This window comes from Hemitrygon akajei, chromosome 4 (genome assembly GCF_048418815.1).
Source record: "Hemitrygon akajei chromosome 4, sHemAka1.3, whole genome shotgun sequence".
NCBI classification, from domain to species: Eukaryota; Metazoa; Chordata; class Chondrichthyes; order Myliobatiformes; family Dasyatidae; genus Hemitrygon; species Hemitrygon akajei.
In genome coordinates this window covers 66,153,460-66,180,254 of record NC_133127.1, presented here as the reverse complement: position 1 = coordinate 66,180,254, position 26,795 = coordinate 66,153,460, and the positions used below count along the sequence as shown (strand labels likewise).

General features: G+C 40.8%; 1 protein-coding gene across 6 annotated transcripts in view; it reads left to right on the top strand.

Annotated features, from left to right (window-relative positions):
• Positions 1-14,317: 14,317 nt before the first annotated feature.
• Positions 14,318-26,795, top strand: part of tbc1d9 (TBC1 domain family, member 9 (with GRAM domain)) — a 64,556-nt gene continuing 52,078 nt past the window's right edge. For 3 of the 6 annotated variants that reach the window (XM_073042746.1, XM_073042745.1, XM_073042743.1), the window contains exon 1: positions 14,318-14,872. In XM_073042746.1, coding sequence (XP_072898847.1) covers positions 14,752-14,872 — 121 coding nt within the window. In that variant the 5' untranslated portion in view covers positions 14,318-14,751. Of the gene's footprint in view, positions 14,873-14,988; positions 15,008-21,360; positions 21,465-26,795 lie in introns of those variants that run through there. The other 3 variants (XM_073042748.1, XM_073042749.1, XM_073042747.1) reach the window with 3 other exon arrangements.

Here is a 26,795-nt window from a genome sequence, read left to right as displayed (position 1 = left end):
GTTGAATACTGAGCTGCAATTGATCAACAGCAACCTGATGTAGGCTTTGCTATAGTCATAGTGATTCAAGGCTGAGTGAAGAGTCCGTGAGATTGCATTCACTGTAGACGTATTATAATGATAGGCAAATAGCAGTGGGTCTGGATCCTTGCTTAGGAAGGAAATGATTCTGGCCGTGACCAACTTTCCAAATCAATTCATTACAGATGTGAGTGCCACTGGGTGATAGTCATTGAGGCAGATCACCATGCTTTCTTGATTGTCACCTTTTTCAGAGCCCAATCAGGCACACCATCAGGGCAGATGCCTGCGATTATTCACCCTTTTGAAAGTCATTTCGATATCGGCCACTGAGACAGAAATCACAGGGTCACCAGATGCTGCATGGATTCGCTCAGGTGTAGTTTTATTCTCCCTTTCAAAACGTGCATTAAAGATTTTGAGCTCAGTTGGGTGTGAAGCATCACTGCCATTAATGATTTCAGGTTTTGCTTTGTAGCAATTACCTACAAACCATGCATCCAATTCTGTCTCTAACCTCAATCAAAGTTGTTCTTTTGTCCTTAAAATAGCTTTCCATAGGTTGTACCTGGACTTCTTTTATATTACTAGGTCTAGCCCTCAGCAGACTACAAAGTTCCTAGTTCATCCACAGCTTTTGGTTTGGGAATGTCTGGTATGTTCTGAAAGGCACACACTCATCCACACAGGTCAAAATTAAGTCATTGATAACTCTGGTGTATTCATTCAGACTCAAAGATGAACCCCTGAATATTGTCCAGTCCTCTGACTCAACAAGTCCTGAAGCATTCCTCCACCTCCCTTGACCATACCTTCTTGGTCCTCACCACTGATACTGCAGTCTTCAGTCTTTGTCTGTACATTGGGAGTAGAATTAAAACAGGTGATTGGACTTTCCGAAGTGTGGGCCTGGGATGGCACACTAAGCATTCTTGATGGTGATATGTTGGTGGTAGTTGTTCAGACACTTCTTCAAGCTGGCCTGGAACCCCTCAAATCTAATCAATAAGCTTCAAGACCTTGGCTTCAATACCTCCTTGTGCAAATCCTCACTTGCAGACCCCAGTCAGTTTGGATTGGCAACAGCATCACCTCCCTGATCTCCATCAGCACAAGTTCACCACGAGACCAGGTGCTTAGCCCCCTGCTCTACTCACTTTACACAAATGACTGTGTGGCTAAGCACCGCTCCAATGCCATATTCAAGTTTGCTGATGACATCACTGTCATAGGCAGAATCAGTGGTGACAAATCAGCATATAGGAGGGAGATTGAACAACAACCTCTCACTCAATGCAGCAAGACCAAGGAGCTGAATATTGACTTCAGGAAGAGGAAACCAGAGATCTACAAGCCAATCCACATCGGAGAATCAGAGGTAGAGAGGGTCAGAAACCTTAAATTCCTCGGTGTTATTATTTCGGAGGACTTATCCTAGGCCCAGCACTTAAATGCAATTATGAAGAAAGGACGGCAGTGCCTCTACTTCCTTAGGAGTTTACAAAGATTTGGAATTATATCTAAAACTTCTTAACTTCTTTGTAATAAGCTATCTTCTTGAACTACCACAGTTTATGTGGGAACATTTGTTAGTGTGGGTATTTTCAAGGCACTTTTGTAATGATGTGGGACTCTGACTTGTATTTCAGCTGCCATGCTGCATTAACATGGAACATGTTGTAAATGCCACATACTGAAATCACAGCTTTGTCCTCTACACTGCAAGAGTTATAAGAAGAGGAGGAGGAAGTAAAAAGCAGGAATAGTGGAGAAATATTACTAGTGTGCATCTAATCACCCCATGATTTACCTCAGAATTCACCCATGGAGTCGGAGGCTGTTTTTATCTGCATGCAATGAATCTTGATTTGGGCTGATGTGGTCAGTAGCCATCATGGCACATCAGTAATCAGTGATAACAATCTCCAGCGGTCGTCTACCATTTCTACTAATGCCATTAAAATCAGTCTCCCACTATCAATTAGTTCTGACGAGGTGTCCCAGAACTGAAATGTTAATTTTGTTTCCACAGATGCTGTCTGACCTGTTGAGTTTTTCCAATATTTTCTGGGTATATTTCAGATTGTCAGAATTTAGTGCTTCTTTTTTCTCGATACAATCAATATCCAAAGACCATCATGAATTTGAAAATGACTTGGAACAGCCAGTAAATGTCAATATGATTGGAAGAACAAGTTTTCTGCAGTGAGGTGCTCAACCACTGCTTTTTATTTGGATACTGGAATAATGTAGTGGCTTATAATTCATACGACAGCCTAAACTTGAATTATACACTCAGTGGCCATTTTATTAGGTACAAGAGTGGAACCCAGTGTGGTCCTCTACTGCCGTAGTCTAGCCAGTTCAAGGTTCAATGCGTTGTGCACTCAGAGATGGTCTCCTGCACACCATTGGTTATTTGAACTAATGTTAACTTGCTGTCAGCTTGAACCATCCTCCTCTGTCCTTTCTCATTAACAAGGCATTTTCACCTACTTGATGCTTATTTGTATTTTGCACCATTTTGTGTAAACTCTAGAACTATTGTGTGTGAAATCTCTCGGTCAGTAGTTTCTGAGAAACTGAAACCACCCTCTCTGGCACCAACAATCATTCCACATTCAAAATTACTTAGGTCACATTTCTTCCCCATTCTGATGTTTGGTCCGAACAACAATTGAACCTCTTGACCATGTGTGCATGCTTCTATGCAATTCAATGCTGCTACATGATTAGCTGATTAGATATTTGCATTAGTGAGCAGGGGTACAGATGTACCTAATAAAACGGTCACTGAGTGTATATCACAATTTTCAAGCTGTCATTGGTTTAGAAATACCTGTCTATTGTTTCACCTTTAGCATTACAACAGGTAGAAATAAAGGACGAATTCTAGTGATCCCATTGGTCAATGACCAAGTTTGTTGGGCCCATGGACGAAGGCTGATGTTCCCCACTCCCCCCCCCCCCCCCCCCGCCGATCCAGGTTAGCAGGTATTGGAGTCAGAAGTCCATGTGGGTAGAAGGCATGAAGGCTGGTGAACCCCCACCCGCATCCCAGGAAGGAGGAAAGAAGTTTGTTTTTCTGTTGTAGTTGTTGTTATTTGTGCTGTTCTGCTGAACACTGTGGGCATGCTATGTTGGTGCCCAGAATGTGTGGCAACATTCGTGGGCCGCTCCCAGCACATCCCTAGGTTGTGTTGGTTGTTAACTGTATGCTTCAAAATACATGTGATAAATAAATGAATCTGAATCCTTAGCACTGACAATAGGAATTTTAGGTGATCATCACATGCTAGCCTATGGAGCCATTCACTCATTAGCGATTCTGGATGAAGAGGACCCTTGGACTCCATACTGGCATTGAAACTACTCCAAAAATGTGGTGGGCATTGTCTCAGGATATGGAGCCCCTATTTTGGACTGGAATTGGAGATAACTCATTTGCAGAGAGCTTTGTAATTCTGTACTTCAGAGGGCTAGGGCTACTCAGTCACTGAGTAAATTCTATTTCTTGAGTTCATGAACAATTCTCATGCTCAAATATCCCTGTTGCTGATGACCAGCTTGATCACACATCATGAGAAAACAAGTAAGCCAACATGCCCACCAATGGTATCGATCTAATCAGCACCAAAGCAATGCAATACCATCCAATTCCAATAATCCGATGTGTTTGGACCAGCAGACCATCCAGAATATTTGATGCTATTTCTATTACTACCTCAATACTTTCAATTCCATTTATTTAGATGTTACATACAATTTCCAGTAAAGGGAAGTGTAGGAATTGGGCTCCTGGTGAGTTGAAATGAAGCATGAGAACCAGATCTCCAGTGAGTGGAAAAGGAAAGCAACAAACATTACCCTGCGAACCAGATGCCAAACCATTGGAGATTGTCAACCCTCACTATTTCATTGTGGGGCTCTGTCAATAGCTGCAGCCAACTTGATGGATAGCTTCTCCTGTGTAACTGAGGAGGCTGCAGATGGCCTTGACAGACAACTTAAAACAAATCCCAGGTCTAAATGGCCTACCTTTGGACTGCATCAACTTGCTATGAGCTACAACATGAGTGTCAGACAAATGTAACAATAATTGTTTCATACTGGGGACTTGCCCTGAGCCTAACTCATGTAGTCAGTTCTCAAGTCTGTATTGCTAAATGTCTCATTGCTTTAACAAAAACTGTAAGTTCATTTTTAGAAGTCATAATTGGGATTTCTACTTCTCTGTCTTAGTTGCAGCCACAACATCGATAAGGAGATTAGTCAAATGAAAAAAGAAGCAGTATCATTATCATCAGTGGTATCAGGCACTTTCTAAAGGTCATGTCTTAATAATTTCTGGAGGTATTCTATAGACACTTAAAAACGCTTACAAATAATAGTGACATTTATCAATAATAGATGGTTGGAAAAAAGTAAAACAGCATTGTTGTATCTCAAAATAGGCTTGTTTACATTATCTCAATATCAATTTCCTTCCCTATGTACCATGTAGTAGCTGAATTAAATTACCAAGTGCAGATTACATTGCTGACTGTATTGAGGTTACAGATAGGCGAGAGTGCTGTGCTCTTCTGGTTTTTGACCTTAGTAACTAAATTTCCTTTCTGCATAATGGAGACAAACACGTTTCACTCTAAGTGACCACCAGAGGGAAAGTCTAAACCACCAGCAACTCATTTTAGCCACCTAATTGGCTTTTTGGAGCCTCAACTCTCTCTGGTTTGTTAACTGCAACAAATGTACATGATCAGACTAAGCAAAGTGAAGATATCTTCACAACTGTGGTTAACCTTACTACAACATTTAAAAATTAGTCTGATCTTGCTTAAAACTGATGTTGACAAAGCATGCACTTGTCAATGCAATGTTGAATTTGCAAATTCATTGAATTAAAATAACTTTCAGAATCTGCTGGTCATTGGATTCACGCAAATAGCATTCCATCCTTAAATTCCCAGTTACTTTTAAAAGGTGTTTAATTTGCACAAGAATTACCTAATAAACTTAACAAAGAAAGATATGTCTCTTATTACATAAAGTCATTCAAACTCTTCATCCCAAAACTGGAACACTCCCAAAAGTTTGAAAGGTATTTTCACTTTCTCTTTAAAGGGGAGCATTCCATGGCTATTGGAGATGCATAATCTGGCCTAATCTAGAAATCACTAAACAAGGATCCTGAACAGTGTCATGGGTTCATACAACATAGAAACAGGGCCTTTGGTCTAATCAGTCTATGCTAACAAAGATATCAAAGTCAAAGTCAAATTGTCGAAGGCACTGGTACCTGTTTTCACAGGGACAATGAAAAATTTATAATTGTTTAGAAGATGTCCATTCAACCCTTTGGCCCAGAACCTTCTAAATCTGTCCTACTTGTGTAACTGTCTTTTAAAGTTGTTATTACACCTCAACCATTTCCTCATCACACCTACGTACCACCCTGGTGACTGGAGCAATACACAAAGTGCTGGAGGAACTACATAAACTTCATTAAATTAGAAGCAGTTCTGCTTTAATAGAAATTCAATCATTAGGTCCACCTCAAAGTCTTCCTTGACACTACTTGGAGTACAAGTATTTAGGATATGTTTTTCTTCTCTAATCTTTCTAAAATTATATCTTTGATTTTCCTCTACCATTGTTGTTCTGATATGGTTACTGAGTTCTATAGATGACAGTAATTCACTCATATATCATCCAATAAACTTTATGTTACTGTAAATAAGAACAATTTGGTACTTTTATCATGGGGGTATCTCTATTCCTACTATCTTTTCATCAGAGGGCTGTACGTATGCATTCCCAACAAGCGTTGTAATATGCAATGAAAAGTAATATTATGGTCAATTACTCTATGTGCCTATGGGCTAGGAATCCAGAGATCAATTAAAGCTAGCCTTTACGGAAGTTAAAGGCCATCAGTTTTGAAGTATGTATACACTTTCCATCAATGGAGGTTGCCTGTTTAGATATATCACCACTTAATTTATTACTAGTGAGGTTAAAGAAATTATTTAATCTTAACTACATTTATTAGGCTCAGTTGTGTTGCATTCTGTGGCAATAAAATACATAATCTAGGCATGTTATACTGCACGCAACAGGTATAACAGAAACAACTCATCAACTCTTCAAAATTTTACAATAGGACTCAACTGAATAAAGAGGAAATCTTTGCTCATGGTTCTGAATTCCACGCCAGCAATCAAAGTATGCAGGAACTGATGACTAAAAGAAAAACACAGGCCATCCTGAAAAGACAATAAATCTTGTGACCATAAACTCAAAATTCTTTTGCCTGGTAATACTGATGTTAATTCCTTCTGCATCCCACGGACATGGTACTAATGCCTTCAAGCTGGGCTCTGCATGTGAAATCTACTCAGAGCACTATCTTCTTGAGACTTTCAAATCTATTGCTGCTTCTGCGAACCTCCTCCTTCAACCACTCAGGGTGATCCCCATGCTGGACCTCACAACTTTAAGGTTCAGCATCAGGAAAATAAATGAAAACCTTCATATTCCAATAGAAAATCATGAAAATATACTACAACCATGCTAACACAACATGTATTTCAATGATCCAAGTGCTCCTTTTATATACGTACCGCTGGTAGTACTGGACTGACCCAGCATGTTACGCTGCTCTCACTTAGTGATTAAAAATGTGTAGAAATCCCTTTGTCATTGAATTAAAGCTACATTTTCTTTATTCATACTGAGTTTTTAAAGATTTTTTTTAACTTAACTAATAAATGTTTTGTGATACCGCCTTAGAATTGTGGTTGGTGCTACAGTCATGCACCTAAGGACGATTCAGCAACAATGATATTCCAGCTAGTTCACATGGCATGATGTGGTAATCTATGTGAACTTTGAATCAGTAATCTCATTAGGGACCAGTGTCTGAAGTGATGGGTGATACCAAAGATATGTGAGCTGGGAGGTTAACTGGCCACAAGTGTAAGCCTTGGTTGATGGAAATGGGGGGAACTAGGTTGCATGGTAGTATGGGAATAGGATTGCTCTAGGAGCCAGACAGACTTGATGGCCTGTATGGTCATAAAGAAATATAGATATTGCACAATAATTGAGTTTAAGTTCTGCATTTTGGATTGGGGCACATTGTTGAGACATTTGGCAGTGCTAAATCTTGGAAGGCTCGGTGCAAAAACAGCAGACACCTAAAATGGAAAGTGTTCCACTACTAAATAGCAACTTCCCTCATATATATTGACTCCATTATGGATACCTGAAAATACCTCAGAGGTATTTCACTGGCTCCAATGTCTGCTTGAAGAATAATCAACAGTCAGTTTCATGGCATTTCATCATAGATAATCGTTACAAAGTCATACAGTACCACAGCACGAAACAGGTTCTATGGTCCAAGCTGAACACAGCAGCCTCCCTGCTAGTCCCGGGTAGTAACATACAGATTTTTCCAGTCCACTTTGGTGCTAGAATACATTAAAGCAAGGCAAGGAAAATAAAAAAATATCACAATTTCCTCATTTCTATACAAATTAGCTAATGCATTTCATAAAAGCTGATGCCAGAGTCATCCCAGATATGTTGGGTTGCAAATTCACAGTCAGATCAAAGCAGCACTGCTTTGCCCATATACAGATTTATTCCAATGGATAATATCGATAATGATGCAAGACTTCTGCAATACCTACCCATACATAAATAAAAGAACACATACTCATCCAGGGGAATAATAAATTCATAAAGATGATATCATTCTGTATCCTGCCTTTGAGCATTCTCTGCCAATCACAGCCTTTCTGCTACTGGACTGGGTTTTTAAAGACCATAAGACATAGGAACTGAATTAGGCCATTGAGTCTGATAATCATGGCTGATCCTTTTATTTTTCCTCCTTAGCCCCACTCCCTGGCTTTCTCTCCCCAAACTTTGATGTAATGCTTTATTATGTAAAAGCTTCTCTTGTTGAAACATAGTTCAAATTAGTTTATGAAAACAAAGCTGCTAGTGTTTTCCTGGATATACCCAACAGAGCTAATAAATTGACTTTTATTTGGGAAATGTCACAACAACCACCATCACCATAGATGCATCACAAGGCTGTGTGTTTAGCCCCTGATCTACTCGCATTATAATTATGGCTGTGAGGCTAAGTACCGTTCCAATTCCATTTTTAAGTTTGCTGATGACACCGCTGTTGTTGGCCGAATCAAAGGTGGTGACGAATTAGCATACCAGAGGAAGATTGAAAATCTGACTGAGTGGTGCCACGATAACAACCTCTCACTCAATGCTAGCAAAACCAAAGAGATGATTTTTGAATACAGGAGGAGGAAGCCCAAGGTCCATGAGCCGGTCATCACCAGGGGAACAGAGACGGTGAGGGTCAGCAGCTTTAAAAAGCTCAGTATCATCATTTCAGAGGACCTGTCCTGGGTGAATCAAGAAAATGCCTTTGCAATGAAGCCATGGCAGAGTCTCTACTTTCTTAGAGGTTTGTGAAAACTTAGCATGTCATTTAACACTTTGACAAAATTCTATATACACTGACTAGTTGCATCACAGTCTGATATGAAAACACCAATGCAATTGAATGGAAAAGCTTACAAAAAGTAGTGGATACAGCCCAGCTCATCTCCAGTAAAGCCTTTCCCACCACTGAGCACATCTACAAAGAGCACTGTAGCAGGAAAGCAGCATCCATCATCAAGGACTCCATCATCCAGGCCATGCTCTCTTCATTGCTGCTATTAGGAAGGAGCTACAGGAGCCTCATCACCCACACAGCCAGGTTCAGGAACAGTCACTACCCCTCAGCCATCGGGCTCCTGAACCAGCTGGGATTACTTCACTCACCCCAACACTGAACTGAGTCCACAACCAATGGACTTACTTTCAAGGACTCTGCAAATCACGTTCTCAATATTTATTATTTGTTTGCTTATTTATTTATTTGGTTAGTTATTATTATACTCTTTTCATAGTTGTAGATTGCTGTCTTTTGCACATAGGTTTCTGTCCATCTTTGCTGTGTTTGTTTTTCATTGATCCTGTTGTGTTTCTTTATATTTACAGTGAATGCTCACAAGAAAATGGATCTCAGGGTAGTTTGTGGTGACGTTTACGGTATGTGCTTTGATAATAAATTTACTTTGAACGTTTCATAACTGAATCACCTCAGGCAAACCTTTTAAACCTATGAAAAATAAATTATTTTGAAAGGTTGCAACTTTGCTATGGTGCTGCATTCTATTAGAGGGATTGGAGCAGGCGGCAGGGATTCAAGTTTCTGGATCATTGGGACCTCTTCTGGGGCAGGTGTGACCTGTTCAAGAAGGACGGGTTACATTTGAATCCTGGGGGGACCAATATCCTAGCGGGGAGGTTTGCTAGGGCTACAGGGCAGACTTTAAACTAGTAAGATGGGGGGGGGGGCAAAAATCAATTTGAGGAAACTATGGGAGAGGAGGTTAGTTCACCAGTAGAGCAAGTAAGTAGACAGTGTGTGAGGGAGGAAAGGCAGGTGATGGAGAAGGGATGCGCTCAGCCCGAAGATGTAGGGGAGAAGAAAGAAAAGGATAATAAGTTTGAATGCATTGTTAGGGATGAAAAGAGAGGAGGAGGTGGAGAGTATCTTAAATGTATCTATTTTAATGCTAGGAGCATTGTAAGAAAGGTGGATGAGCTTAAAGCGTGGATTGATACCTGGAATTATGATGTTGTAGCTATTAGTGAAACATGGTTGCAGGAAGGGTGTGATTGGCAACTAAATATTCCTGGATTAGGTTGCTTCAGGTGTGATAGAGTAGGAGGGGCCAGAGGAGGAGGTGTTGCATTGCTTGTCCGAGAAAATCTTATGGCGGTGCTTTGGAAGGATAGATTAGAGAGCTCCTCTAGGGAGACTATTTGGGTGGAATTGAGGAATGAGAAAGGTGTAGTAACACTGTTAGGAGTATATTATAGGCCACCTAATGGGGAGCGTGAGTTGGAAGAGCAAATGTGTAAGGAGATAGCAGATATTTGTAGTAAACACAAGGTGGTGATTGTGGGAGATTTTAATTTTCCACACATAGATTGGGAAGCTCATTCTGTAAAAGGGCTGGATGGTTTAGAGTTTGTGAAATGTGTGCAGGATAGTTTTTTGCAACAATATATAGAAGGACCGACTAGAGATGGGGCAATGTTGGATCTCCTGTTAGGGAATGCGATAGGTCAGCTGACAGATGTATGTGTTGGGGAGCACTTCGGGTCCAGTGATCACAATAGCATTAGCTTCAATATAATTATGGAGAAGGACAGGACTGGACCTAGAGTTGAGATTTTTGATTGGAGAAAGGCTAACTTTGAGGAGATGCGCAGGGATTTAGAGAGAGTGGATTGGGTCAAGTTGTTTTATGGGAAGGATGTAATAGAGAAATGGAGGTCATTTAAGGGTGAAATTATGAGGGTACAGAATCTTTATGTTCCTGTTAGGTTGAAAGGAAAGGTTAAAGGTTTGAAAGCGCCATGGTTTTCAAGGGATATTAGAAACTTGGTTCGGAAAAAGAGGGATGTCTACATAGATATAGGCAGCATGGAGTAAAGGAATTGCTCGAGGAATATAAAGAATGTAAAAGGAATCTTAAGAAAGAGATTAGAAAAGCTAAAAGAAGATACAAGTTTGGTTTGGCAAATAAGATGGAAGTAAATCCGAAAGGTTTCTACAGTTATATAAAAAGCAAGAGGATAGTGAGGGATAAAATTGGTCCCTTAGAGAATCAGGGTGGTCAGCTATGTGTGGAGCCGAGGGAGATGGGAGAGATTTTGAACGATTTCTTCTCTTCGGTATTCACTAAGGAGAAGGATATTGAATTGGGTAAGGTGGGGAAACAAGTAAGGAAGTTATGGAACCTATGACAATTAAAGAGGTAGAAGTACTGGCGCTTTTAAGAAATTTAAAAGTGGATAAATCTCTGGGTCCTGACAGGATATTCCCCAGGACCTTGAGGGAAGTTTGTGTAGAGATAGCAGGAGCTCTGACGGAGATCTTTCAGATGTCATTAGAAACGGGGATTGTGCCGGAGGATTGGTGTATTGCTCATGTGGTTCCATTGTTTAAAAAGGGTTCTAGAAGTAAGCCTGGCAATTATAGACCTGTCAGTTTGACATCAGTGGTGGGTAAATTAATGGAAAGTATTCTTAGAGATAGTATTTATAATTATCTGGATAGACAGTCTCTGATTAGGAGTAGCCAGCATGGATTTGTGCATGGAAGGTCATGTTTGACAAACCTTATTGAATTTTTTGAAGAAGTTACGAGGAATGTTGACGAGGGTAAGGCAGTGGATGTAGTCTATATGGACTTCAGCAAGGCCTTTGACAAAGTTTCACATGGAAGGTTAGTTAAGAAGGTTCAGTCGTTAGGTATTAATGCTGGAGTAATAAAATGGATTCAACAGTGGCTAGATGGGAGATGCCAGAGAGTAGTGGTGGATAATTGTTTATCGGGATGGAGGCCGGTGACTAGCGGGGTGCCTCAGGGATCTGTTTTGGGCCCAATGTTGTTTGTAATATACATAAATGATCTGGATGATGGGGTGGTAAATTGGATTAGTAAGTATGCCGATGATACTAAGGTAGGAGGTGTTGTGGATAATGAGGTGGGTTTTCAAAGCTTGCAGGGAGATTTATGCCGGTTAGAAGAATGGGCTGAACGTTGGCAGATGGAGTTTAATGCTGAGAAGTGTGAGGTTCTACATTTTGGCAGGAATAATCCAAATAGAACATATAGGGTCAATGGTAGGGCATTGAGGAGTGCAGTGGAACAGAGAGATCTAGGAATAACAGTGCATAGTTCCCTGAAGGTGGAGCCTCATGTAGATAGGGTGGTGAAGAAGGCTTTTGGAACGCTGGCCTTTATAAATCAGAGCATTGAGTACAGAAGTTGGGATGTAATGTTAAAATTGTACAAGGCATTGGTAAGGCCAAATTTGGAATATTGTGTACAGTTCTGGTCACCGAATTACAGGAAAGATATCAATAAATTAGAGAGAGTGCAGAGACGATTTACTAGGATGTTACCTGGGTTTCAGCACTTAAGTTACAGAGAAAGGTTGAACAAGTTAGGTCTCTATTCATTGGAGCGTAGAAGGTTGAGGGGGGATTTGATCGAGGTATTTAAAATTTTGAGAGGGATAGATAGAGTTGACGTGAATAGGCTGTTTCCATTGAGAGTAGGGGAGATTCAAACGAGAGGACATGATTTGAGAGTTAGGGGGCAAAAGTTTAAGGGAAACACGAGGGGGTATTTCTTTACTCAGAGAATGATAGCTGTGTGGAATGAGCTTCCTGTAGAAGTAGTAGAGATAGCTGTGTGGAATGAGCTTCCTGTAGAAGTAGTAGAAATAGCTGTGTGGAATGAGCTTCCTGTAGAAGTAGTAGAGGCCAGTTCAGTTGTGTCATTTAAGGTAAAATTGGATAGGTATATGGACAGGAAAGGAGTGGAGGGTTATGGGCTGAGTGCGGGTAGGTGGGACTAGGTGAGATTAAGAGTTCGGCATGGACTAGGAGGGCCGGAATGGCCTGTTTCCGTGCTGTGATTGTTATATGGTTATATGATTATTAGAGTGTGAATCAAGAAAAAGAATATTAAGTAAACCTTGTTGGCATTTAAATGCAATGGGCAGGCTATATTAATGAAAGTGGGTTTTCCAGAAGATGATTTTGACAGGATCTTTTATGATGCAGAGATCAGCTCATATTTTTTATCCAATGTAATTGCTACACTGTCAAAAAACTGATGATTTTACCCAGGAAAATTCACACCAACATCTCTTCAGAAAATAAATTTCAACAGACAGCTCCAAGAAATAAGAAACAATTGCCCTCCATAATTTGATCATTTATAATATCAAGTGAGAAGATGATTGGTTATATGAACAGAAAAAAGAGCTATCATCTGACATATCATATTTTTAATCTTTAAGGAATGCAGAAGTTGGTTATTGTCAAACAACATTGTATTGTATAGTGCTGCTGGTGCAAATACAAATTTGCACAGTATTTGTATCTTAGGTCTGTATGCCTGACAATACACTTGAAACTTGAAAATCATTGTTTACTGGTTATTCTCAAATCTTCCCTAAAATGTGAACCAAACATAAAAGGTGAGATTTGCTGAAGACTATTGTTCTTTTAAAAAAAATGGACCTATCTCTCTCTCTACACACACACATACATATATATTATATATATTTTTCCTGGGCCCAGCATGTTAGTGCAATTATAAAGAAAACAAGGCAGTGCATCTACTTCCTGAGAAGTTTGCAAAGATTCAGCATGACAGCTAAAACTTTGACTAAGTTCTATAGAGGTGTAGTGGAGAGTATATTGACTGGTTGCTTCACAGCCTGGTAGAGAAGGAGACAACTTCAATGCCCTTGAATGGAAAATCCTACAAAAAGTAGTAGATATTGCCAAGTGCATCATGGCTACAGCCCTCCCCCTCTATTTAGCACATCTACTGGGAGCACTGCCTCAGGAAAGCAGCATCCATCATCAAGGACCCCCCACACCCAGGACATGCTTTCTTCTAGCTGCTGCCATCAAAAAGAAGGTACAGGAGTCTCAGGGCCCACACCATCAGGTTCAGGAACAGTTATTAGCTCTCAAACATCAAGTTCTTAAACCAGTGGGGATAACTTAATTCACCCCATCACAGAAATGTTCCCACAACTGATGGACTCACGTTCAAGGTCTCTTCATCCCATGTTCACTATATTAATTGCTTGTTTGTTTATTTTTTCTTTCTTTGCAGTTTGTTGACTTTTGCAAATTGGTTGTTTGCCAATGCTTTGTGGAGTCTTTCACTGATTCGACTTGATGAGTATCCCCACAAGAAAATGAACCTCAAGGTTGTATATGGTGATATATATGCACTCTGATAGACATGTACTTTGCATTTTATATATGCTACACTATATATATACACTAGGCTCTAGCAATGTATCTGCCACGAGGAAATGTCCCTGTAACTTATCCAGTACATCCATACTCATGTCGAGCTAGGTGCTCTAACCTAGGTGTTTTTTTTTCTCCATCTCGTTGTTCATTGCGCTTATAATTCGTTTCCAATCTGGACAAATTGCGGGTAATTCCAGAATCATCATGTCTTCTTTCTTTAGGAAGGTTGAAAACACACACTGCATTTTGAGCAGGAACTTCGGAGCACTAGCACCGGTAGGTGATGTGAGGGAGCACTGCCCACGTTGGGTGACGGTGACCACAGTCGGACGTGAGATCGCCCGCCCGCCCGCCCCACTGAGCTTACGACGACAGGACGGTCGCCCGGCTGGCGGCCCTCGCAGTAAACAACCGCGCCGCTTTCAGTTTCCCGACGCGTTAGTCGGCGTTATGACGTATCAAACACACCGGGTAGGGACGCAGCCGTCGCTCTGAATCGGGCTCGGTGATTTTTTTTCAAATACCGGGCTGCTGACGTCTATCATCGAAAAACGGCCTCTCTATTTTTCTAAGGCATATCTGGAGATTTGAATGAGTGAGTGAGGGACCGGGAGCCGAGGGAGTGACGCCCCGCCTGCTGGTGTGAAGCCCCGCACGGCTCCCGATGATGCTGCGGTTCTCCCGGCTCGGCTAGGTCGCCCGTCCGCGGTCGCTGAGATTTACCCTGCGCGCATCCTACTACCACTTCTCCGCGTTTGCCTTCTGCTCCTGCGGCTGCCGGCGATGTGGGTCAAACCTGAAGAAGTCGTGCTGGCCAACGCGCTGTGGGTGACGGAGAGAGCTAATCCGTACTTCGTGCTGCAGAGGAGGAAAGGGCACGGAGAAGGGGGAGGAGGGCTGGCTGGTAAGTGCGCCGGTGGACACTGCCGCTGTGTCTTGGCCAAGCAGGAATGCTAACGTGTCTCAGGCGAGCGGCGCCTCCGGTAATTGTGCTTTAGAGAGCTGTGCTGACAAGCATTTTTGTGACTTTGGCCGCAGTGTAAGGATTCTGTATGTAATCTCCAGATTCCGCATCCTGTTTATGTGAATTGTATTAATTCTATATAAATGCAAAAACCCGATTTAAGTGGAAAAATTAGAGTAATCGGAGGTGTATATTAATCATTTGCATAGCATGTAGATCTGGTTCAGTAGATTTGTCCAAAATCTGCCAGTTCAGCATCTTTTATTTGAGATCATTTTACTCCAAGTGGCACAAGATTTGTTTAGTCCTTGGGATGCAACGTATCAATTACGTTATTTAATCACAGCGTATCCTATTTGTGTCGTTCCTGCTGTGAAAAATTGTAACGTTTATATTTTGAATTTTACTCTGACATTTAAGTGTGAAAAATACATGAGCTTCAGTAGAGTTAAAAAAATTGATTTGTGGTTTTCCGCTATAGTATTTAATTCCATTAGTTGAATTCAGTCCATTGGAAATGAGGTCTAACCAATACGTTTGTTAAAATATCCTGTGTTCTCTTTACATGGTTTGAAGGTGTCTTGGTTCCACTACACTGTAACTTCGAGAATATTTGTTATTTTAATGAATTATAAACTTTGTGTAGATATACCCTTTGTGGACTCTTACTAGGATTTTATGTTTTTATTTTAGATCAGAATCAGGTTTATTATCTCCAGCATTTGTCATGATTTTTTTTAACTTTGCGGTAGCGGTGCAATGCAATACAAAATATAGAAGAGAAAAAAAAGTAAATCAGTTACACTGTACATATATTGAATAGATTAAAATTGTGCAGAAATCAGATATATTTATTTAAAAAGTGAGGTAGTGTCCAAGGGATCAATGTCCATTTAGGAATCGGATGGCAGAGGGGAAGAAGCTTCCTGAATCGCTGAGTGTGTGCCTTCAGGCTTCTGTATCTCCTACCTGATGGTGACAGTGAGAAAAGGGCATACTGTGGGTGCTGGAGCATTTACAGGATATACAGTTTTTAAAATAATTTTTCTCTCTAGTGAAGATTAAGAGCTTTGTTAAAATTGGTAGGAATTCAGAAGGAAGGAATATATTGCCAGTATGAAAAGCTTCATAATCAAAGCAAATAGAAAAAAAAATACCAAAAACTAAATTTGGTATGTAGGTTGAGTGTCTCCAACACTCTAAGGTCCTACATTTACTCTCCATGGAATGACTTCCTTGGAACTATTTGGAATAAAGGCCCACATTCCATTACCTTTTCTAATTACTTGTACCTATATGTTCTTGTTTTATGACACCCAACTCCATTTGCACCATTTTGTAGTCTTAATTCCATTTAAATAATTTGCAATTTCATTCTTCCTTAAAAAGTGGATTGCCTTATTCTGTCCCACGTTATATTCATTCTGTTGTGTGCTTTATTAATATATCTATATCTGATTGCATGCTGTTGGTGAGCCATCTGTTTTTGTATAATCCGTGTAAGTATGGTTATGGAGCATACGACCCCTTCATCCAAGTTGTCAAAATAGATGATAAATATTTGAGACTCCAGCCATGTAAGTAATAAAGTCAATTGAATTCAATGATTCTGTGGTAGCGCACTAATCAATTGGAAATGATCGTTTTTAACCAATTTTGTTTCCTGTTAGTTAACGGGTACCACAGTAGCATAGCGGTTAGCGTTCCTGAGTTCGGAGTTCAATCCCGGTGCCGTTCTGTAAGGAGTCTGTATGTTCTCCATGTGGGATGTGTGGGTTTCTGCTGGACGCTCTATTGTTCTGTGATTAGGTTATTGGGTTAAGGTTGATTGGGTTTGTCGGGAGTTGCTGGGGTAGCATGGCTGGAGGGACCAATTCCGTGCTGTATCACTAAATACATAAATAAACCACCCATTATCAATCTCAATATATACTGCACAGCTCCATGCAAAATGAAGTCTGCCATCTCACCACATAAATAATCATAAAGTAAGAATGTTTTTGTGGAGATTTGCTCAGAGAAGGGAAAGTGCTTGTTGGTAATTAGTAATTAGAACTATTCTATTTCAGATATTTTGTATCTCCTTCAATGAAAGCCAGTGCAATGATCGTATAGCCAGATACAAAATCCTCACTACTTTTCCCCAGTGATTGTTTTAAATAAGAGAAACAATTACAATTGTATCCGAACTTTTTATAAATATAATATTTACCTTGCCCTGGAAATAAATAAACAAACACACACACACACACACACACACACACACACACACACACACACACACACACACACACACCCCCCCCCCCCCCCCCCCCCCCCAGATCAGCTGGAGGCTGCTAAACAACAGATCCATTGAAAATCAGTGGAGGTGCTTCGTGCCACATTTCTGATGGTTTCATCACTAAGATATCTGTAAGAAACTGAAAGTGGCCTATAAAGTGAACAATCTCATAAGATAGTGCCATTTACAGCATGGTGCTATATAATTTAATGTTCTTGTACAGTATATTTGAGTTATTTAGCAATGTAATAATTTGTAACATATCTTTTTGTTTTCAAATAAAACTTGTGTCTTTCTCTCACTGGGCTATCTCATTGACATTAAGTATTTCAATGGGAAAACATCCAACTCAAGAAGCACAGAAACATTTATTTCTACTATTTATATTTTCTGGCAGATTGAAGTTTTTTTTTGTTGAAAATCTGCCTCTGGGTATTCGGACAATTATGTGTGTTTCCTGCTTGCGTTGTTCATAAATCTTAAAATTATGATGTGTTATTAACACTATTAACACTTTCTATGTGACCCTTCCTTTTTAGGTAGAACTTCCTAGTCCAAATAATTTGCTTACCTTTGATGCAAGAGCATTGTACTCTAAACCACTGGTAATTATCTGAAATATAGGAAGAGAGAGAGATGATGTAGGTACAGGAATTTAAATGGGCTTAGCAGATTTTGTTGGTCAGCTGACTTATTTTTCAGATTCAAATTTACAATTTGCAGAGCTAGGAGTATGGTAGATTATTTTTATAAATATATTTGTTATGCAATTGTAATGAATGTACTTCTAATTCGCAGTTTGATTATATAATTAGCTCAGTGCCAGCTAAAGACAGAGGGACACACTTCTTAGGTAGTTTCTTTTATAACAATGTGTTTAAATGTAGGTCATTTGGATAAAGTTTGGAAGAAACCCAAATGTAGGTTTCAGGTAAAAACAGCTAATGAAGCAAGGTTAACTGGAGCTGGGCATGGAATTGTAATTCATTCTTGAGGTGATGCTGCTCAAGCATACACAACTTGGAATTTGCTGTTTCTTACAGTCATTTAGCAAAACTGAGGCTCTGTACTTTCATCACCAGTGGTAAGCAGGAGTTAGTGTGATACTCACAGAGGCAATTTTCCTTATATATATATGTTGCATCCAGAATTATTTCTAGGTAGCGGACGATTTCCTTGCACGCCGCTCTGATATATTGGAAAATCGCGTACTAGACAGGCAAGATACAGCAGTAGTTTGCCATTGCCTTCTGCCGTTAAGAGATCCCCAGCTCTTAATGGGAGCTGGCTGGATTCGAACTCAGAACCTCTCGCCCGGAAGTCCAGCGCTGATGCCACTACGCCACCATGCATAGACAATAACTTTATAAAAAGCATGAATAGTTCATGCATTAAAATCATACCTTACCAAAGATAATAGGGCTTTAGCTCAAATATTTTCATATACTTTATCCAGATACCTGTGAAGTGTGACCACAAGTTCAACTTATTCTAATGACCATGTTTAAGATATGTTCAGGATGCATAACTAGTTAATTTTAAAAGGAACTTCGATGCATGAAATGTGAATGGATTTTGAAACAATTGAGAGTGAGGTTTCTGTTTCTGATTTCAAAATATGAACTACTAGAAGAAAAGGGTTGCTGACATTTCAGGTTTAGGGTTTAGACCTGCATCAGGGCTGAGTTTAGAGGGGAGGAAGCTAGTATTGAAGGTGAGAAGGAAGGGAGATAGGTGGAACCAGGTGAAGAGGGCAGTGATTGGCAGATGAAGCCACGAGGAGGAGCAGGAAGTGCAGTGTTATGAGCTGGTGCTTGGTGTGTGATTGGTGCAAACAGATTGGGAGAGATTTGGATTTTAAAAAATGGCAAATTGAGGCAGGAGCTGGTGGGAGTAGGGGAGGATGGAGGTAGAGACTGTGCCTGAAATGTTAATGGAGACAAAATATGCTGGAATTTGATAAGGAAGAATGGTAATAAGTGGAACCATTTAAGGGAGGGATGATGCATGTTTGTGGGAGGAGGTAGAGAATGCAGATGATAGGCAGATGGAACTAGGTTATGGATAGGAACACCAGGTGATTCAGAAGAGGAGAGAGAAAGAAACACATACTGCAGGATACCTGAAATTGAAAAATTGATTTTTCATGCCATTAGATAGACAACCCAACTGGAATTTGGGGTGTCTGTTTTCTAGTTTGTATTTGACCTTACCTGGCTGTGGAGAAGACTAATGAGACGGCTTGATGGGAGAAGGGGAGGTGAAAAGGTGTGTAACCACGAGCTCATGATGACTATTGTAGACAGAGCACAGGTGCCACCTAGTCAGTACTTGGTCTCACTGATGTAGCAGCCACATTGGGAGCACTGAGTGCAGTCAGTGATATTGAGGAGGTACTTGTGAATCTCTGCCTGACCTGGATGAGTTGTTTAAGCCTTGAATTGTGTTGAGGGAGGAAGTGGAGGGACAAGTATTCCCCTTATACGGTTGCAGGCAAATATGCGGGAGAACAAAGAGAGATGGGTGGGTTGGGATGAGAGAACAAGGGAGACACATTGAAGTCCCTGCAGAAAGCAGAAAAAGGCAGAGAGGGATAGATGTGGTGTGATCATGTTACACCTCGCAGAAATGTCAAAAGATGATATGTCGTATGTGGAAGTTGATTGAATGAAAGGTAAGGAGTTTGTTTTTGCTCCATACTTTAGCATCTGCAGTCACTTGTGTCAAGATTTTTGATTTTCCTTACATTTCCTCTTTATTTGCTGTGAAATTAGGAAATACTAACTGAATAGTATGAGTTCTGAGAGGAGACATTTTAGTTGGAGTGGGATAAGTTCCAAGTCAGGATATCCCTACAATTAATTAATCTCACCCAAATTATAGAGAGGTTCTTTTCACATTTACAAGAATCTAACCTTGGTAGTTTTACATGAACCATGAGCAGGGGTCAGTTTGAGTTGCTTGAAAAATTGGTCACAAACATAAAAGAATAATTTTGTGATCATTTGCTGATGGCAGAGTTTGTAAATAAAGTTATTCATTATCCCTGTATGTTAGTCCAGCAGAGTCCATTCTGCATAGGTCGTTGAACATGATCAGCTTTGATTCCTTCTCAGTAAAATTTGGGCTGGTATGAAAGCTACTTTGAGATGCATATTACTGAAGTTGGTGCATATATGGAACAGACTGCCAGAGGAAGAGGTCGAGGAAGGTACAATGGTAACATTTAAAGGGCATTTGGATAGGAATGGTTTGGAGGGATTTGGGTCAAACGTAGGCAAATGGAGTTGGCTTCAATGGACATCTTGGCTAGCATGGACCAGTGATACAGCATTGCAGCTTTGTAGCTGGTGGTTTTCCTATGAGACTGTCAGTGCTCAACCAGTCACCCATAATGAATTTCCCATAGTTGTGTGACCTTGCTGCAAATCCAGATGACGGAGCTCTAATAGCAGTGCTCATGGATTGGATAACTTATCCAAATGTATTTTAATTTGAACATGAGAGGGGTCCCTCTTTCTCAATTTGAGAATGGATACATGCAAAACTGAATATTGGTTTGAATGTCTGCCTGGCTCAATTGCATTTCTTAATTTAGATTTCCTTTCTAGAAAAACGTTATAAACCATTTGCTGTCACAGCCTTTGGAATAAGCTTTTCATTGCCCATTTCCCTACTTGAGTGTTTATTTTCCATGAAGAGATATTCTTACTTTTTGATACGTACCTTTGGAATGTATCACTATAGTGAAATAACTTGTTCAATATAAGTTAAGAAATATAATTACGCAAAAATTTAAGACTGCTATTTGCACACCACGTTTTACAGATTAATCAAGATAACATTTTGAAATGTAAGTTCTTAGCAGATCAAGCAGGAAATGTGAAGGAAATAACAAGGTTGACATTTTTGTTTGATGACTTGCATCAGAATCAGGTTTATTATCACTGTTTTGCAGTAACAGTATAGTGCAAAGATATAATTAACATAAATTACAAAATAGTGCAAGAAAAAGGAATAATGAGGTAGTGTTTATGTACCATTTAGAAATCTGATAACAGAGGAGAAGAGCTGTAACAAAAAGTGCTGGAAGAACATAACAGATCACGCAGTATCTACACAGAGGAATGAACAGCAAGTGTTATGGGCTGAGACCCTTCATCTGAACTAGAAAAGAAGGAAAAAGAAGTGAGAATAAGAGGATTGGAGGAGGGGAAGAAGAACAAGCGGGCAAGTGATAGATGAAACCAGGTGAGGGGAAACTTGGGTGGGTGGGAAAGGGTGGAGGACAAAGTGAGAAGCTGGGAGGTATAGGGCTGAAGAAGAAGAATCCAATAAGGAGAGGAGAGTGGACTATGGGAGGAGGGGCAGCAGACGGAGTTGATGGGCAGATGAAGAGAAGGGAAGGGGTAAGAGGAAAGCCAGAATGAGGAAAGGAAAAAGGGAGAAGGTGTCGTGGTTTCTCGTGCCCCACAAATGACCAAGAGACGCAGAAGATTCTTCAAGAAGGGTTAAACTTTAATTTGCAAATCAAAGCTGAGACAGTCATTGAGCTAGTCGCTGATTGCCCACCGATCCTTTGGACACAGTATTTTTTATAGCAATCTCCTGGTCCAGTTGCATTAGCATATCTATAGTCTATAGTTGCATATCACAAGTACATCCTGCCACTATTGTTTCTACCCATTGACTTAATCATGTTCTAATCTACATCTCTTAGCTACCTCTTATTAACACACCATTGTCTTCTACATTCTTAAGATTTCGTGACTTAATCATGTTCTAATCTACATCTCTTGGCTACCTCTCATTAACACACCATTGTCTTCTACATTTTTAGGATTTCATTCTCCTACTAGCAAATAGCAAGATTAAAATTTATACTTTTATACTCCAATAAAGGGGAGGTGGATAAATTACTGGAAGTTAGAGAAATTGGTGTTCATGTTGTCAAGTTGGAAGCTTGTTAGATAGAATATGAAATGTTGCTCCTCCAACCGTAGAGTGCCCTCATAGTGGCAGTAAAGAGGCCGTGGACTAAGATGTTGGAATGGGAGTGGGAAGTAGAATTAAAATAGTTGGCTACTGGGAAATCCTGCCTTTTGTAGTCGATGGAGTGAAGGTGTTCAATGAAATGGTCTCTCAATCTACCTTGGGTCTCACTGATGCAAAGAAGACTGCATCGGGAGCACCAGGTACAATAGATGACCCTGATAGGCTTGCAGTTGAAGTGTCACTTTACCAGCAAGGACTATTTGGAGCACTGAGTAGTGGTGAAGGAGGAGATGTAGGTTCAGGTGTAGCATTTGTCCTGCTTGCAGGGGTAAGTGCAAAGAGTGAGATCAGTTGGGGGAGGAACAAGAAGACAAAGAAGTCATGAAGAGAGATCTTTGAATGAAGCAGGACGTGGGGGGAAGGGGAGATGTGTTTAGTGGTAGGATCCCATTGAAGATGGTGTGCTGGATTGAAAGCTTGTGAGATGGTGGCTAAGGACAAGGGGAACTCGATCGCTGTTGTGGCCGGGAGATAGATAGATAGATAGATAGATACTTTATTCATCCCCATTGGGAAATTCAACATTTTTCCAATGTCCCATACACTTGTTGTAGCAAAAACTCATTACATACAATACTTAACTCAGTAATAATATGATATGCATCTAAATCACTAACTCAAAAGCATTAATAATAGCTTTAAAAAAGTTCTTAAGTCCTGGCAGTTGAATTGTAAAGCCTAATGGCATTGGGGAGTATTGACCTCTTCATCCTGTCTGAGGAGCATTGCATCGACAGTAACCTGTCGCTGAAACTGCTTCTCTGTCTCTGGATGGTGCTATGTAGAGGATGTTCAGGGTTTTCCATAATTGACCGTAGCCTACTCAGCGCCCTTCGCTCAGCTACCGATGTTAAACTCTCCAGTACTTTGCCCACGACAGAGCCCGCCTTCCTTATCAGCTTATTAAGACGTGAGGCGTCCTTCTTCTTAATGCTTCCTCCCCAACACGCCACCACAAAGAAGAGGGCGCTCTCAACAACTGACCTATAGAACATCTTCAGCATCTCACTGCAGACATTGAATGACGCCAACCTTCTAAGGAAGTACAGTCGACTCTGTGCCTTCCTGCACAAGGCATCTGTGTTGGCAGTCCAGTCTAGCTTCTCGTCCAACTGTACTCCCAGATACTTGTAGGTCTTAACCTGCTCCACACATTCTCCATTAATGATCACTGGCTCCATATGAGGCCTAGATCTCCTAAAGTCCACCACCATCTCCTTGGTCTTGGTGACATTGAGACGCAGGTAGTTTGAGTTGCACCATATCACAAAGTCCTGTATCAGTTTCCTATACTCCTCCTCCTGTCCATTCCTGACACACCCCACTATGGATCCTCCTAGATGTTGACATTCGTAAACTTTAAGGAACTCACCCTTTGCACAGTTGGCCTCTCAGTGATGGGGAACTAGAAGAGATGTGGGTGAGGGTAGCATCGATGGTAGAGGAAGGAAGACACCATTCTTTGAAGAAGATGGATATCTCACAAGTTCTGGAATGGAAAGTCTCATATCACGAATGGAGATGGAGGAACTGACAGAAGGGAATAGCCTTTTATAATTGACAGGGTGGAAAGAGGTACAGTCAAGATAACTGTGAGAGTAAGTAGGGTTATAAAATATATCAGAAGACAGTCATTCTCCAGAGATGGAGACAGAGACTAAGAAGGGAGAGTGGTGTCTGAGATGGACCATGTAAATTGGGGCAGGATGGAGGCTGCAGGTAAAGTTGATGAAATTGACGAGCTCAGTATGGGTGCAGGAAGCAACACCAATACACTCATTGATGTAGGGAACTGTTCCCAGTGTAGGCTTTGGTACATGGATTGTTCCATAAAGCCAACAAACAGGCAGGCATATCTCAGGCTCATGCGACTGCCCGTGAGATTAAGGCTGTTCCTGAATCATTGAACGTGGGTCTTCAGGTTCCCGTACCTCCTCCGCTAAGGTAGTAACAATAAGAGGGCATTATCTAGATGGCAAGGGTTCTTTAACGTGGATGCTGCCTTCTTGAGTCACCACTTCTTGAAGATGTTCTTGATGACAGGGAAGGTTGTGCCCGTGATGGAGATGGCTCAGTTTACAACCCTTGGAGCCTTCATACCAAGCTGTGATGCAACCAGATAGAATGCTCTCCACCACACATGCATAGGACATACCAAATCTCCATAAGCTCCTAAGGAAGTAGAGTCACAGGTATGCCTTCTTCCTGAATGCAACAATGTGTTTTTCACCCAGAACAGATCCTCCTAGATGTTGACATTCGTAAACTTTAAGGAACTCACCCTTTGCACAGTTGGCCTCTCAGTGAAGCCTCTGCATATTCTCCTTCCCCTTCCTGATGTACTCAATCAGTTCCTTGATTGAGTGCAAGATTGCTGCTGTGACACCACTTAATCAGACAAAGTAATCAAATTATCGCAATTACATTATATGATAAATGATTTCTTAACCTTTTTGACCGTTGTATTTCCTTTGACAAGGTCATCATTACATTGTATTCCAATATCTTTCATGTATTCACCAGCTGGGACTGTTCTTTTTAAATTGGTCACAATAGAGATTATCTGCAGTGGCTTCTCTTCCCGTTCCTGCTCTCAATTCTGGAGTCCTTGGAGGAAAGGGCCCATGAATGATTCTATTTTCTGGCCCTGGACATCACCAATTGAACATTGTGTGAGGAAGGTTGTAAATGTGCACTAGTTGTACCCCATTCTGCTTTGTAGCATTTTTACAATCTATTTTCTTTCTGCTTTGCCATGCTGCTTGTCCATTTTCCAATTGTTCAAAGTAAATTTATTATCAAATAGATCTATGTCACCATATACAACCCTGAGATTTGATTTCTTGTGGGCACATTCAGTAAATCCAAGAGTCATAATAGAATCAATGAAAGATGGACCCAACAGGACGAACATGCAACTTGTGTAAAAGACAACAACCTGTGCAAATGCGAGAAAAAGATAAATTAGTTAATATGTATGGAGAACATGAATGAAGACTCCTTGAAAGTGAATTCATAGGTTGTGGGAACAGTTCAGTGATGGGGCAAGTGAAATTGAATGAAGTTATCCTCTCTGATTCGAGAGATCGAAGCCTGATGTTTGAGGGGTAATAATTGTTCCTGAACCTGGTGGTGTGAGTCCTGAGGCTCTTGTACTTTCTGATGGCAGCAGTGAGAAGAGAGCATGACCTGGATGGTGGGGGTCCCTGATAATGGATGCTGCTTTCCTGCAACAGGGTTCTGTGTAGAGTGCTCAATGGTGGGAGGGCTTTTGACATGGTGAACTAGGCTGTAACTCCACATTTTGTGGGATTTTTCATTCAAGGGCATTAGTGTTTCTATACCAGGCCATGATGCAACCCAGTCAATATACTCTCCACCACACATCCATAGAAGTTTGTCAAAGTTTTAGATGTCATGCCAAGTCTTTGTAAACGTCTTAGGAAGTAGAGGTGCTGCCATGCTTTCTTTGTAATTGCCCTTGTGTGGACAGGTCCTGAGGAATTTAAAGTTGCTGACACTTTCCACCTCTGGTTCCCCAGTGAGGACTAGCTCATGGACCTCTGGTTTCCTCCCCCTGAAGTCAATAATCAGCTGACATTGAGTGAGAGGTTGTAGTTGTGACGCCACTCAGCCAGATTTTCAATCTCCTTCCTACATGCTAATACTTCACCAACTTTGGCCAATGTCAGTGGAGCCATCAGTAAGTTTAGATATAGCATTGGAGCTGTACATAGCCACACTGTCATTAGTGTAAAGTGAGTAGGATGGGGATTACGCAGTTAGCCTGTGGTACACCTGTGCTGATGGAGATTGTGCAGGAGATGTTGTTGTCAATGCAAAATGACTGATGTTTGCAAGTGAGAAAAGCAAGGAACCAATTGCTTAAGGAGTATCGATGAGTAGAAATTTCTTCCTCCAACTAAATGTTGTAAAAACTAAAACTGCTTGCATTGTGTTGTCACTACGGACTTCATCCTAACTCCTAAATCCCATCTCTCACTATCTAAAGCTAAACCAGAATATTCTGGTCACATTTGCTTTATCATATGACTCATCTACTATCACCTGTCTGTACTCTGCTCCTAGCTCATTCACTTACCCAAACATTATTTATCTCAAGACTGACCAGCCTTTCATCCTAGCTCACACCAGAACCTATCTCTGTCTGAGTTACTGAGCCTCCATTGCCCCCTTGAGCAGAAAATCTTTATTTCCACATTTTGTCCATTGATTACAGAAATGGAATGCAAATCTAGTGGCTTATTTGCAGACCTTGCGCATCAGCTCTTCTGCAACAGGAGCAGACATCACTGAGGCTTTAGTGAAAGCTGTTTCCTGCTGTTATGGTGCAAAGAGGCTTTCAGTGGCTCAGAAAAGCTATAAAATCTATTCTTCAGATTTATAGTGCACTGATGTGGGGCAGTAGCCTGATGCAGAATGAATTAGTTGTACCTTGAGGATGACAGCATTTGCTGCCATCCTCCCATTGTCACTCAGCCAGTGGCATTCTGTTGATTTTTAGTT